Raw genomic sequence first — 13,884 nt, 5'->3', positions numbered from 1 at the left:
AACAGAGCACTTCCATATGCAATCAGAGTCTCTGATAAAACCCTTAATGCAGACAATTTCCCACCAACACTACAGAGTTCGTGTTGATGTGATTCAGGCCACTGGAGCAGTGATACAGTTTGGGAATGGAAAGTCTGTGGATGATGTCCTGTCTCATCTGGCCCAGAGATTATTTGATGAGATTCCCAAGGTGTGCTTTTCTTCCTTCTTTCCTCAGTATTTATTTTAAATCTGTTTAAAACCCATCCCATGGGTGGCTTTCTTGGTGTTTCTCTCCCTGCTTCCCTAATTTTCAGGGATTTAATTCAGCTGAGGTCTGTATATATGTTTGTCATGGTTTAATCCCAGACAGAAATTAAGGACCACACAGCCCCTTGCTCACTCCCAGCTCATGTCACCTGTCCTGGCATTGCTCCCTCAGCTGTTTGTGCAGCTCCTCACTAGCAGAGCTTGAGACACCCAAAAGTCCTTGACTTAGGGTAAATTCTACTTAGCAACAAGTAAACGTCAGTGTGTTAACAGCATTGTTCTCGTACTAAATCCAAAAAGTAGCACCATACCAGCTGTTAACATGAGCTCTGTCCCAGCTGAAACCAGGACAATGTCCCACCCAGCCTTTATCAGTTGTAAGCTATCCCAGACCAAGGCTGCTGGCTGGTGTCTAGGTTAGCCGGGCGTATTGTAGGTACCTTTTTGTTCTATGGGTGCCTTCAATTCTGTCTTAAATTCTCTGTCACATCTCTCTGGGCCTTAATTCTATGGCCTTTTCAGATCCTTAACAAACATGGTATGGGTCCCTTTATAAGATGCAACTGAAGCAGTAATTTTAAAAGTAAGCATTCCTTTGTAGTAAACAGAGAAAATTTCCTTCCAAAGATGTGCTTGGCTAGATGCAAATTCCAGGGAAATGTACATTTCTTACATTCTCAGGAAGGAATTAAGCACGAGAATTTAGTTTTCTGAGTTAGGTTTGTATCTTGTCTTCCTCTCAGAGCTGTGCTTTTGTGCAGCAGTCTAAGACTGACTAAGCCAGAGTGAAAAATGAGAATGTGGTTCCTTGTGTGTTCCTTAAGATGCTTCCTGCAAGTGAGGAAATGCTGAGTTCTTGTAATTTATTCTGAGACTATTGATGTGCTTCTCGTGGTCTTATATACAGAGACCAAATATTATTTTTAGTATTTTTCTGTTATTTTCCTGACACATTTAAAATAGGTTTTTGTATCCCTGTAGGTACGGCATGCTGTAACAACTGTCATTGGAGAATGGTTGTTGCACCTACGAGACAGATACTCATATTTTCACAAGTTGATCCCTCTGTTACTTGGCAGCTTTAGTGATGAAATTCCTGAAAATATGTAAGTAGAACATATTTTCTTTTTTTTTTTTTTTTTCCCCCTTAAGTAGATGTCAAAGAAGTGTTCCTAAGTTCATAGATGTCTTGCTTGGAGGACAAAACTCCCACTTTTGTTTGTTTGTTTGCTTTTTCTTAGACTGAAAATGTTAGCATTATCTTCAGTAACTTTTGTTATACTGTCCTTTTATGCTACATTCAATTAAGTGTGAGAGAAAAAAAGACAGGGGTGGACAGAGGCAGAATTATGCCTTGGAAGAAGAGGCCTCTGTCCACTGAGTACAAAAGAAGCATAAACTCTCAACTTAATGTGCCTAGGCTAAAGGGAAGGAATGCTTCATCTTTCAGCTGAATTTAAGTAGGCAACTTTTCCAGAAGTCTCATTTTAAACTGCTTTTCTTTTGGGGGCTTGGTGGTATAAAACTCTTATTTTATATCTAGGAAACTGGCTTGGACCTATTGGGAAAAGATAGGCTTGCAGTGGGAGAAAGAGAATGAAGAAGACTTGAAGGATAAGATGGATTTTAGTGTTTCACCATCTCATTATCCCAAAGGAGGTGAGTGTTGTGCTGAAAGTGGTTTTTGCTTGCTGAATAATCTCTAAGAGCTGCAGTGCAGTACTGACAGCAGAGCAGGATGTGTAATATTCATTACAACATGTAATATTAATGTAGAGAGGTACCACATATAAAAAATATAATAGATATAATTTATTTATATAAGATTATTTAAATTATTCCTGTTAAGTTTAAGTTTTAAAAACTGATTGTTCAATAACCTCATTAATTTTTTTCTTTTCATTAACCCAAAAATTCATTTTGGAGAATGTAAATGAGGCTGCCTATGCTGGAAAAAAGGTTAAGCAGTGGTGCAGAAACAGCAGTAAGTTCTACATCAACCAGCAGCCAGGTGCACAGTGGGCACAGAAATGACTGGAAAGGAAGGCAGGAGGAAAGAACCTGTGAGCTGAGTCCTTGAGTAATGAGTGCTGGTCACAGCATTAATGATCCACATAATTGCTGTGGAAGAAAAATTTGCAATGAAATTATTTCAGACTTCTCTGTGAGACACTGGGATGCTACCTAAAATCTGCCAGTGTACATGAAGAATGTGGGAACAGAGTAATTTCCTTTATTATACACAAAAGCCCCAAGATATGCAGAATGGATAGTTTACTTTTTAGTAGCATATGATTTATAGGTGGCTTTCAAACGTTGTGTTTGCAGTAGCTTGAAGCTTGTTTCCTGTCTTGGGTTCACAAAGTTAATGTTTAAAAATATGCATATGGAAGTTGGGGGGAGAGAGAGTTTAACTGGCTCATTTATTGATTTCTATGCTCATATTTAACTGAACAAAAACTCTTTTGGTGTGAAAGAACAGGTTCATGCTTGACTTGTGCCTACATGACAATCACATCACAGAATACCCAGCAGCAAAACCCTTTCCATGACAGTGGGTTCCGGAGTTCTTTCTTCTTTGAAATTACACTTCTTTTTTTTCTTTAAAGTTGTTTTACTCAGTGATGGTTGAATGAAAGGGGAAGTGCTTCATAATGGTGACTGGTTTGACAGAACTGTTTAGCTTTGAAGGCAGGCAAGTTTATCTGTCATCCTTCCCAATCTTTTTTCTTTCCTCCTTATTTTATACATAAGTTTACCTCGGGGGTTTGGAAATGCTAAAGAACACTTTTACTTCCACTAGTCATGGCAGAAACATATTTCTTCTTCTGGCAGTCAGGGAATCTTTTAACAGACATAAACTGATGAAGTTGAGTGTCTAAGCTCCAGTCACTTATTTTGCAATGGCCATGATATAGTGAAGGCCATAAAAGGTTTGATATCACTGTCCTTGGAATAGTGATTACCATTTGTACAGCTGATGGGGTTACCTCGGTCAGTTTTCTCTTGATGTGTGTTGGGGTTTGTGTGTGTAAGCTTTTTTGGTGGGGCTTTTTAGAAAGTGACATCTACCAATTACTTCATAATAAATGATATGTGATCTCCCAGATAATCTTCTTAGCACAATAAATATGCTTCATGAATTTGGGCAGCATTCCAGCCCTACATTAAACTGAATTTTCATGCATTTTTCTTGGTAGAATGATGCAGTTAAGGCTTGAATGTGACATGTGTGTGTGTATTTATATATATGTGCACATGTAACTAAAGAATATTTTAAAGAAATGACCTGAAAATTTTGGACTTGACTCCCAATTTAATGGTGACTTTTAGGTATCATTTCTTGCTGCTTGTCTTTACTTCAAAATTGTAAGTCTTATTAATGGTCAGGCTTGATGTGACAAATAGAAGAAAAATCAGGGGAAAGGATGATTGGCTGCTTAATCCTACAGGTACAAAACTTTATCAGAGACACTAATACACCTTAGTTCTGAGTCATAATTTGTGGTGTCCTACCACAGACTGTGTATGGTTGTTACTGTATGTGTCCTTTCTGTTTGCTCTCCACGAACATTTGGTTGGTTTGGTTTTTTTGGGAGGGAGGTTTGTGTTGGTTTTTTTTTTTTTTTTAATATGATAATGATGTATTTTAGCAATTTTTTTATTTTTAGCCATTTCTTCTGACTTAGGTGTACTGGAATATTTTTTTCCAACTATGAGTCTGTAGTAGATTTTACTTAAGTGGCTTTGTCCAGCTGTCAGACTAATGGAGCTGCTGTAGGAGCCCCCTGCTTTGATCTCCCAGTGACAGATCCTGCAGGTCAGGGGGGACCAGAGGGAGATTCATACCTGGTGTCATCCAGCCAACTGCACAGCTTGCACTGAGCCCCAGCACTCATTGCCTCAGGATACAGGTGCAGACAGTTTATAGCAGGGAAGTCTTTGACAGGAGTAGCTACAGGGATAAATGCCTGCATTTGAACATCTGAAATGAAGGAATTGCTGATAAAGAATGGTCCAAATTCTTCAAACAAAATTCTGCCTCGGGTCAAATAGGATGCCAGTCTGTATTTGCTGTCTCAAGTTGATTTTTTATTTGACCTTTTGCTACTCATTGTCAGTTTTCATAATCCAAAATGTTTCCTCCATTGACAAAAGAAGCAGCAATTCATGTCCTGATGCTTATTTTTTCCCCTAGTTAGGTATTTCATAGGTATTTCTAAGCCTTTGGTATCCTCAGACCATTTACTTTAGTCAGTTTTCCTGTTAGCATTTGTAGTTACACAGGCCAGTGCAGGAAAATATCCTGAGACAGCTCAGTCATTTTCTTCCTGAGCCTTAACAGGAGAACTCTGTATCAGAAATAAAAAATGCACTCACACATTCAGTGTATTTTGACACCTCATAATGAATGATGTCTCCTTCTTAAAACAGCATGTGAACATTGTGAGTGGCAATTATGAAATCATGGTTCTCAAAGAACAGCTTCTCAGATTAAAAAAGTTTATTGCTGTTGTTTGGAAAGGACTGTCACAGCTTTATCTGTAAAGTACAGAGGAGGATGTTTGTTAGATGCTTGTGATATTGGTCAAGTTGCTTTTCTTAATCTCAGTGATTTATAAATTAACTAACACGTAAATTTGATGATTACCAAGACAGTACAGTGGGCATTTGTTGGGAAAGGTAAGCTGATTAGTTCTCCAGAAGTCTGCATCCTTTGTTGAGGCAGGGAATATGTATTTGTAACACTTCAGGGTTCTGTTTAAAATCAAAAGATAACCACAAAAACTCACTTTCCACAAAGTCGTTACAAATTAAATTCAGTCTTAAGAAAAAAAACCATATCCCTCCCAACTCCTGTATCATCTTCCATACCATTTTAAATGTACTAGTGAATTTTGAATTGAGTCATTGAAGAGGCACTTCAGTGAGCTGCTTTTCCTGGAAAAGCCTTAGAAAGGAGATTATATAATAGCTGTGATTTTTAAACCACTATCAGTTTGTTGGCCTGATCTATTGCACAGCATCTGTACAAGCCATAGTTTGTGCCGTTTCTGCCTTCAATTTGCCAGATACACTTTTAACCTTTTCCTTTAGAGGGCACAATTGACATTGTCTGTTTTACTGCTGTTCATGTCGTCTGGACTATTTGTGACTTCTACCTTTCTTTCCTCCTCCAAATTATATTTAACTCAGCATTTGCATGCAAAAGTCTTTCTTCTGTTTATCTCTGTGTGTTTCAGTTTATTTTTCATGGGATTTGTGTTGCTATCAAAATTAAAAGGAAATTATTGAGCTGTGTTTTCCACAGTGGGTAAACACACATTCAGTTTCAATTCTCTTTCTCTTCTCCTTCTGTAAACATTTTAAAACACGATATCTAAATCACCATCCAGTAATAAATACATAAATATTCAAAGAGCTGTGTGGAGTTTTAATTCTGCAATATATATTAAAGTAATGCAACTTGCACCAGTAAATTCCTCAGCAGCATTTGGAATATTTTTTTCTATGCTGAAGCAGACACCCAGAGCTCTTACCTTGCAGCTTTTAAACTTTTATGAGGATTATTAAAAGGCTTTTCCTTTGATATTTCTTTTTGGGTTGTTTTTGTTTCTTCTAGAGACTCGACCAGGACTGGGTTGTCGGGAACTTGTGTCGAGAAACCTCTCCAAAATTCTCCCAGGTCTCTGTCATGATATAACAGACTGGGTTGAAAGCACAAGAATCAAAGCATCCCAGCTCCTGTACACATTACTGCTGCATGCAGAGGATCACATCACCCAGCACATGGAGCTACTGCTTAGAACTCTGTACCAAGCGTGCTTGGATGAAGAAAGTGAAGTGGTTAAAAATGTAAGTTTGATCTGTTAAAGTAGCTGTTGTAAACAGAATAAAGACTTTATAGACTTCAGTCTGTCTTCTGAAGGTTGACTTTTCCTTAGGTCACTGGTAATTGTCCATTAGGAAGGATCAGGCTCAGGTTTTTTATGGATGTTAAAAACATGTGAACAGTATACTTTGCTATTGTGTTAAAATAAACGTATGCTTCTATTATTGGTATGGAGGCCAATAGTAAAGTTATTTAAATACTGTTCAGTTTGTATGCCAGCCCCATGAAGCATCGATAATAATCTCTCTGAAAATTATACGCAGTGGATTAGAGTGTAAAAGCCTTGGGGCAACAAATTCAAGGTAAAAAAATGTGCAGGTCATGCCCTTTCAAGTTAATTTCACTTATCTCCCCCTGCTCCATAATCCAACCATATATTGAGGTATGTTTATTCCATGTGATACCCATATTCAGTGTTTGAATCCTTGACTTAATGCTTGGAAAATGCAGAGGGGTTTTGTAAGGAATAGTTAGTTTCATCTTTTGTAACAGTTGAGTCTTTCAACACTTTGATCAACAACCCAGTAAAACAGATGCAGCTGAAGACATGAGATACATTTAGCAAAAGAAAGACAGGTGGTACAAATGCTTTTACAATTTTAAGATAAAATTTTCTGTTCCTATTTCTACACAAGGAAGAGGACATATGTATAACAAAAATATATCCATGTAACTTACTTCAAAGTTACAAATTTTATTGCTTTGGGAAATTGGAAGAATGTGTTCTGCTTACTGGATGCAGGCAGTCCATCCAAATGGCGAACCCTAAATTAGGTTTTTCTTTAGGTTCCTGCTCTCAGTTGGGCTATAAGAAAACATAAAAAATTGGGACAGTAAGACCATGTAGCCCTGCTGTCCGTGTCAAATTTCCTATCAAGTGCTTATTGCTATAAATCTAAATTCAAAAGTCTGTGTTCAAGCAGCACATAGCTGTCCCTGCCTTTTTGTCTCTTGGGATTCCACCACTAATTTTCTCACAGGTGCTTGCTTCTAAGAGATTTATTCCCTGTTAGGAGATGATTTCAGTATTTAATTTTACTTTTCCTTGTGCCAAACATAAGATTCAGCAACTTTGGTCTTGAATGCCTTTTATCTCTTAAGTGATGCTGCTTCCCAGGGTACTGTGATAACCTCCTGTACAGTTTGTCACTGTAGAAACCCATTTCAGAGCAGCCACCAACCTGGAAAATGTCCATATCTTTCTCCAGCCTAGTAATACCAAATGATATCCTTTCAATTTTTTACCCTGTTAAAATGAGTAAATGGATCCATACAAATGTATCAAATCATATTTTTGAACTCTGTAATTGTATTGTCCAGTTTTCAGAGCACTAAGAGTCTTTTTCTTTCTCTGTGGCAAATATGGAGGAGGATGGTGCTCACATCTACACAGAGTATGTTACAACTCCTTTGAGTCTTATCTTTGTGAAAAGAAACAGCTCTATACAGTGCAGATTTAAACTATAGAACTCATGACTATGTGCTTCCATTGAGACTAAAAAAACTAGCATGATTCAAGTATTAATTAGGTACAAAAAAAGTCATAGCTAAATCACTAGACTAAAAATGATAGAGAAAGGGAGATAAGCTTTCGTGTTTGGGGAAATGAGCCAACCATTAAATCCATGGGATATGAAGAAGTGTTCCTGTTGCAGCAGTAGTTGATTGGTTTTTTATTCATGCACATGATTGTAAGCATTGGGCATCAGTGAGGCAGTAAGCACTGGTGTGGTGGTTTTTTATGTGGAATACAACATCCTGATCCGTCTGCAAGGCAGGGATCAATGGGTGTCACTGTCATGGGGAACACACAGTAATTTAAGCCTTTTCAGTTAAAGAAGTAAGATGGAAAGCAGTGGGCAGTTCCCCCATGGCATTGCTTCCACACTTAACTGGATCTGTAATGTCAGCTTCAAGGTATAGTACAATAACAAAAGATTCCTCCCTCAGGTTTTTATAGTTACAGCTTTTAATAAACGGGGGGTGGTGCATTAAGGGCAAGCCTCAGAACAGCATTTGAGGGACAAAATGCTAAACCACTAAATGTGCAACATCTGGTTATTCTAAATTGGAAACTTTATTACAGTGAAGTTGTACACTTTGTTTCCGTGCACTGCTTTCTCATGGAAGTTTGTCTGATGTGGGGAAGGCTGCTTGCATGCCTTATTATGTGCTTACTGAACACGTCAAGAAAATTTCTTCATGCATATAATCATTACTGAGTGAGTGGAAAAGGCCTACAAGGCAACTGCTGAAGCATTTAAAATAACAGCTGGAATCATAAAAAGAAAAAGGCTATGATATGTTGAATGGTCTTTGTGTTTTCAGGAAAATCCTCAAGTTATTCCTGTTCTTTTTTCAGAGTGTGAAAGCAGCAGAATTGATTGGAATGTTTGTCAGCCCTAAGGTGTCTTTGAAATTAATCACCTCAGCCTTTGGGCAGACACCCAAAGCATCCTGTGTAATGGTTCTGGCTGCAGTGATTCGAGGTAGCCCAAAAGAAATCTTACAGCCTCATGTGGCCCAGCTTGGCAACACACTGTCACAGGCTGGAGTCTGTCAGCGCTCTGAAGAGGTAAGGAAAGCTGGAAAACACGCAGCAGGATACAGGCTTTGACCAAACTATTTTTTCGCTTATTCTCCCTAAATGCTCCCATTCCTATCCCTCCCTTGCACACCTATCTCAGGATGTAGTTGTGGTTGTGTGTCTGAGACAAAACAGGAGCTTCCCCATTCTTCCTGGCCCATGTTGTGGTCTCCTGGGCAAATCTGGTGCTTCCAAAAACTTACCGACAGTCCACCCTGTCAGCAGATGTAGGTTCAGGTTTGAGAACTGCTGTAAAAAAGACTTCACATAGTGGTAAGACAACGAAGAGGCAAGGCAGGGAGAGAAGCAGATGTACTGTACTAGCAAAGGACTACCTTAGCTGGTCCTGAGGCAGAGTTTAACTCATGTTTTGAAATTCCTCGTGTTCACAATCCAAACAAGATCGTGCATTTCAATGCTCATCAATAAAAATGACTAAAAATTTTTTATAGTCTATTGTAATCGGCATGTCAGGTTTCCTAAGATTCCCTCTTAATGTTACCTGATTCTTGTTTTCTACTCTTATTTTCCATTTTAAAAGGAAGGTACCAGTACTTTATGTGTACATTTAGGAGCATGTTTTGTAAACTTTTGACCTTGGTTGCTGCTCTTGAGTGAAAGACTAGAAGGAAGACCTTTATCAATTAGAAATTCACTTCCAAGTCTATCCTTAGTTAATAGCTGAGCCCGAAGACCATTTTTATTTTACCATTTGAAGAATATTCATCAATTGCTATATAAGGAGATGAGAGATTCTCTTAAACACAGAATGGATATTTTTTAACCTGCAGGATTTTTTTTCCCTTCCTGTGTTCAAATGTAGAAATAGATCTGTTAGATGTGCACAAGAGGAATCCCTGTAATATTCCCCACAAATGAAATCCTGGCTTTCATTCCACCAGAAGTTTGTTAGACCTCTGCTGTTAAGATGACCAAAAAAGGGCCAGTGCTGTGCCTTGAGGAACTCTGACTTCATGTCAGATGTAGGCTTCCCTTAAAACAGTTACTCATGTGTGCAGACTGAATCTGGCCTAATTGTCTTTTTGAGCCAATGTAAGATATACATATCAAGTTCTTCCCTCATTAGGTTTCTTCCCTAATGGAATATGTACCAGTGATGCAGGAATTATCTTAATCTCCATGAAGCCCGTGGTGATTAGGAGCTCATATAAGTGGAAGCACTAAAACCTGATTGTTCAAATAACAATTCCCTGAGGTGTATCTGCGAAATTGCTGTGAGGTTTAAGCTTACCACTTCCATTGGCATTAGCTCCAGGAGTCAGATCCATCTGCAGCTGAAGGTTTGGCAGAATTGTTCCAGCCTTTAGTCCTGGAAAACAATCTCTCTCTATTTTAGCCAGCAAATGCTGCAGAGACACTGTTTAGCTAAGGATTGACCACGTCTGTGAGATTAATAACACTTATGGCTAACCTATTCCTAGACTTGATTTATTTCTTGGGAGTAAATTTGTAACAATGGCTCCTTCTGTTCCCTGACAGTTTCATGAATATCTGATGCACTTTATCATAGAAGTCATGGCAAACTAACTGACAACACTATTGACTTCAACTGGTATCAGCTGGATCAAGATAACATGAATTATATGGTATCAAATGAGATAAATTGGCTGAGATAAAAGCAAACGCTCAGGTTTCCTTGGTTTATGTATTTAGCTGTCATTGTTCATCCAAAACAGCCAAACATGGAATAATATTTCAAAGAGTTGTAACAAATATGTTATTAATTAACAAATTGCACTTTCAGAAAGAGAAAGTACTATCAGCAAACACTCCAAATTGCCTTGATGTTTTTATTCACCATTCACCACTGGAACCATTGTGTCATTAAGAGCAGGATCATTCATTTTGTTAACAGGACAAGGTAAATACAAACAGTGTGGGAGGAAGATTATATTGTATTCTATAAAAAGTAGAATATAGGTAATTAGAAGAACTAACATGAAATTACCAATATGTTACCAATGTAAGGGATTATGCAATACTCAGATTTTATTACTGTCATTTCCCATATCTCTCCTTTAAAGAGAATGTTACATTTGCTAAGAAAACATAGTAAATATGTGCTTTTGTTAATAAATAGGTCTTTTATATGGAGCAGCTGCTTTATTGTGTACAAGCACTAATTGAGGTGTGCCAGGAAGACTGCAAAGAAATTAGCTTGCAGCTAATGAAAGTTTTGGTGAGCATCATGGCAATACCATCTTCTCAGGACCTTAAAGAAAAGGTAAACCATGAGCTGGCTTAATATTTTGTTGTGGTTTTGTCTTTTCCTATTGATAAGACACTTTATGTAAACAGAGCCATAATTATTTGTGGGGAATATCTGTGGCTAGTCTGAGGTTTTGCATCTCTCGCTGTACAGATTGCACATGATTAATACCAGAATTAAGTCTGGAGTTGGGTTTGCAATTTGGGACAGCAGCACCTGGAGAATTATTTTTCTTCATAACTTTGATTAAAAGCTTATCAAGTTAAAATACATTCTGGTTCCAAGGAAGGCCCTGGAATTCAGTTCTGTTTCGTGGTGAAAAGCATCTAGTATGGGTCTGTAGCTACATTTACAACTAGAATTTTATTTTTCTGTAAGTGTGTTTAGGTTAGTTTTCAGAATAGATGGCTTGAGGTGCATTACTGGAGCATGGGAATCTTGGAGCTAGATGGGGGCAGCAATGTGGCTGGAAGAGCACTTCATTTGGGTGGGTATTAATCACCTGTCCACAGTTTAGGTAAAGTTTTGGAACAAGAAGTTTCCAAGATTTTGTGTTTGTCACTGGATTCTTCAAAGCCTTTGGCATGCTGGTGGTGCTGGTTGAACTGTTGATAATTACTCTTTAGTGGATATAAGTCACTGTGAATGTTTGGTTATATGCAGGAAAAAACTGAAATTTATTTTCTGACTATTAAAGAACCATTCACTTAGAGGTCAAGAGTACTAATAGTCTTAAAAGTGTGATGATTTCATGGTGATTTTTTAATCTTTAGCCAAAGATCAGACTGATTTTACAGTAGTTGACCTTTTTACCTCCCCACAAGAAACAAAATTTAAACGTCACAGGAATGCTTTAAAATCGAGGACAGCTGTGCATGCCCTGATAATAGACGAGCTTTTTTGGCTCAGCATTATCTCACCCCCTTATTACCCCCTTATTTTTCTCTTCCTCTTTCTTCCCTGAGCTAAATATCATATAAATCAGCAAGCCATCCTCATGCAGTACAATTATGACCTATCCCAGTTGTCTTTTTTCAAGCACACACCTAAAGTGCAGTGGCTATTCTACTTCCTTTCCTCTTGCTCCCAGGCATGGTATTCCAAAGGCCCGTGTAGGATCAGTATTTATGGCCCCAGAGCTGACAGGCTGCCTCCGAGGAGGCGTTCGCTCAGAAAGCTCTGCGGAAAGAAATAAAGTGGAACAAAGCTTGAAACAAGTATTGAAAAGACTTTGCAGGTCAAAGAGGGGTGGGATGATGATCTGTCGTATGGAGAGTGGGATTTGGGGGGTGTTTGGAGTTTTTTTTGTTTGCTTGGAGGGGTTTTTTAGGCAAAAATTCGGTCCGGGTAAGCCTTGGATAGATGGATCTGGAATGTTTTGTGGTATCTTGCCTGTTTGTCCCTGCAGTGGTCTATAAAGTCAGCAATGTTCATTTAAAACCTTACAACTTCATACTCCTATGAAGAAAGCAGTTTCATGGAGATAAATCCTGATTTTCATAAACAGAAAACTTAATCTCCTGAGATTATTAAAGGTTTAAGATGTTCCTGCCGTTCCAGATGATTTTTTAAGTTGACAGTACTTTGGATGAGAATCCTTTTTCTCATTAGCCTTTCTTTCAGCTAGACACATACAAAATCTAGCAGTGAGATTACATAATTGCAATATTTCAAAATTGTCACAAAGACAAATATGGCTTGAATTTTATTTTTTTTCCAGTTATTGATTATTCTGAGACTTCAAAGTGAGCTGTACAACTTGGAGAAGGCAAGAAGTCCCTGTTAAAATAGCTTAAGAACATGTAGAACAAAAGTATCACAGCTGCTGCACAAGTATGAATGTTTTGTTCAGAAAAGAAATCTGTATTCAGACTCAAAAGATTTGGAGTATAAACACAAATTATTCAAAATTTTGCATTATAGAACTTCAGGCTTTATTGTAAGGACACAGAAGACCACTGAGATAGTGGAGGCTGTGACCTGATGGTGAACACTCAGGCCTGGCCTGATTTTTGGCATTGTGTCCATCGTGTTTGAGGTTGCCTGGGGCTGAGGAATGGCCCAAGACCACCAGCTGAGCACAAGGAGGAGGGTGGCTCACAGCCCCAAAGACACAGAAGCTGTATCAGTTGTTGGAGTCTGTTAGGCATGAGTCGAGCTTGTCAGGGATTTAACTGGTGACCTAAGGATAAGGTTTTATTTCATTACCACTGCCCTGTGCTATCTTGGCTCTTCTTTCAGCACACAGATTATTAGCAGGAAAATATTGTGTCGTTAAAGTTGTTAGCTTTCAAACAGAGGAAAGAAAATCACCTTTGCTATTTATTTGTATTGAAGTGTGAGACACTGCTTAATGAGAAAATATGCATCAGTCTGCAGGCATGTTTAATTTATTCTCTATTTTTTTTGGTTTTAATTGCACTCTTGAAACCATGGAATTTACTTTAAATCATATGTGATCAATGTATTATTTTGTATCTCTTGTTCAATGGGAAAAAAATCTTGTGTGTTATGGCGGGATTATTAATGAGGAACAGTTTCTGTCCTGACACATTCTGTAAAATGCTCCAATTAATTTACAAGTAACTTATATGTAAAATATTCATTTATCTGAGTTGTTTTGGCTGTCTGGCAGAATGCTTCCAGAAAGGAGAAATCTATTGTGCTTGAGGCAGGCAAACCTGCTTTAAGAGTAACCTTTGTCCTTAGCAAATCCTGATTTATTTTTTTTTCTTAGAATTCTCATTTATTTTCTCCACATCTGGTACTTTCATAAAAACATCTTTGTCTGGCAAGTGATTAGTCTGGAAGAGTCTAAAGGTCCTAGACATGTTTGAGCTAACTTGTGTGGTTGAGTTCAGCTTAAAAATATTAAAAATATGAGTACAATTTGTAGTTCTACTGAAGCACTTGGAATCAAATGAT

At 38.0% G+C, this 13,884-nt stretch overlaps 1 protein-coding gene across 1 annotated transcript in view; it reads left to right on the top strand.

Annotated features, from left to right (window-relative positions):
- DNAAF5 (dynein axonemal assembly factor 5) overlaps positions 1-13,884 on the top strand; it is a 26,490-nt gene continuing 12,606 nt past the window's right edge. Inside the window, exons 1-6 of the mRNA XM_008633656.2 lie at positions 1-190; positions 1,231-1,355; positions 1,793-1,908; positions 5,873-6,105; positions 8,505-8,717; positions 10,831-10,974. Of these exons, the coding sequence (XP_008631878.2) occupies positions 17-190; positions 1,231-1,355; positions 1,793-1,908; positions 5,873-6,105; positions 8,505-8,717; positions 10,831-10,974 (1,005 nt within the window). The 5' untranslated portion in view covers positions 1-16. The remainder of the gene's footprint in view (positions 191-1,230; positions 1,356-1,792; positions 1,909-5,872; positions 6,106-8,504; positions 8,718-10,830; positions 10,975-13,884) is intronic.

The sequence above is a fragment of the Corvus brachyrhynchos genome, unplaced genomic scaffold, assembly GCF_000691975.1.
Source record: "Corvus brachyrhynchos isolate BGI_N302 unplaced genomic scaffold, ASM69197v1 scaffold5, whole genome shotgun sequence".
Taxonomy (NCBI): Eukaryota; Metazoa; Chordata; class Aves; order Passeriformes; family Corvidae; genus Corvus; species Corvus brachyrhynchos.
Note: the sequence above shows the minus strand (reverse complement) of the source record. Positions and strands in the feature narration are given on the sequence as shown.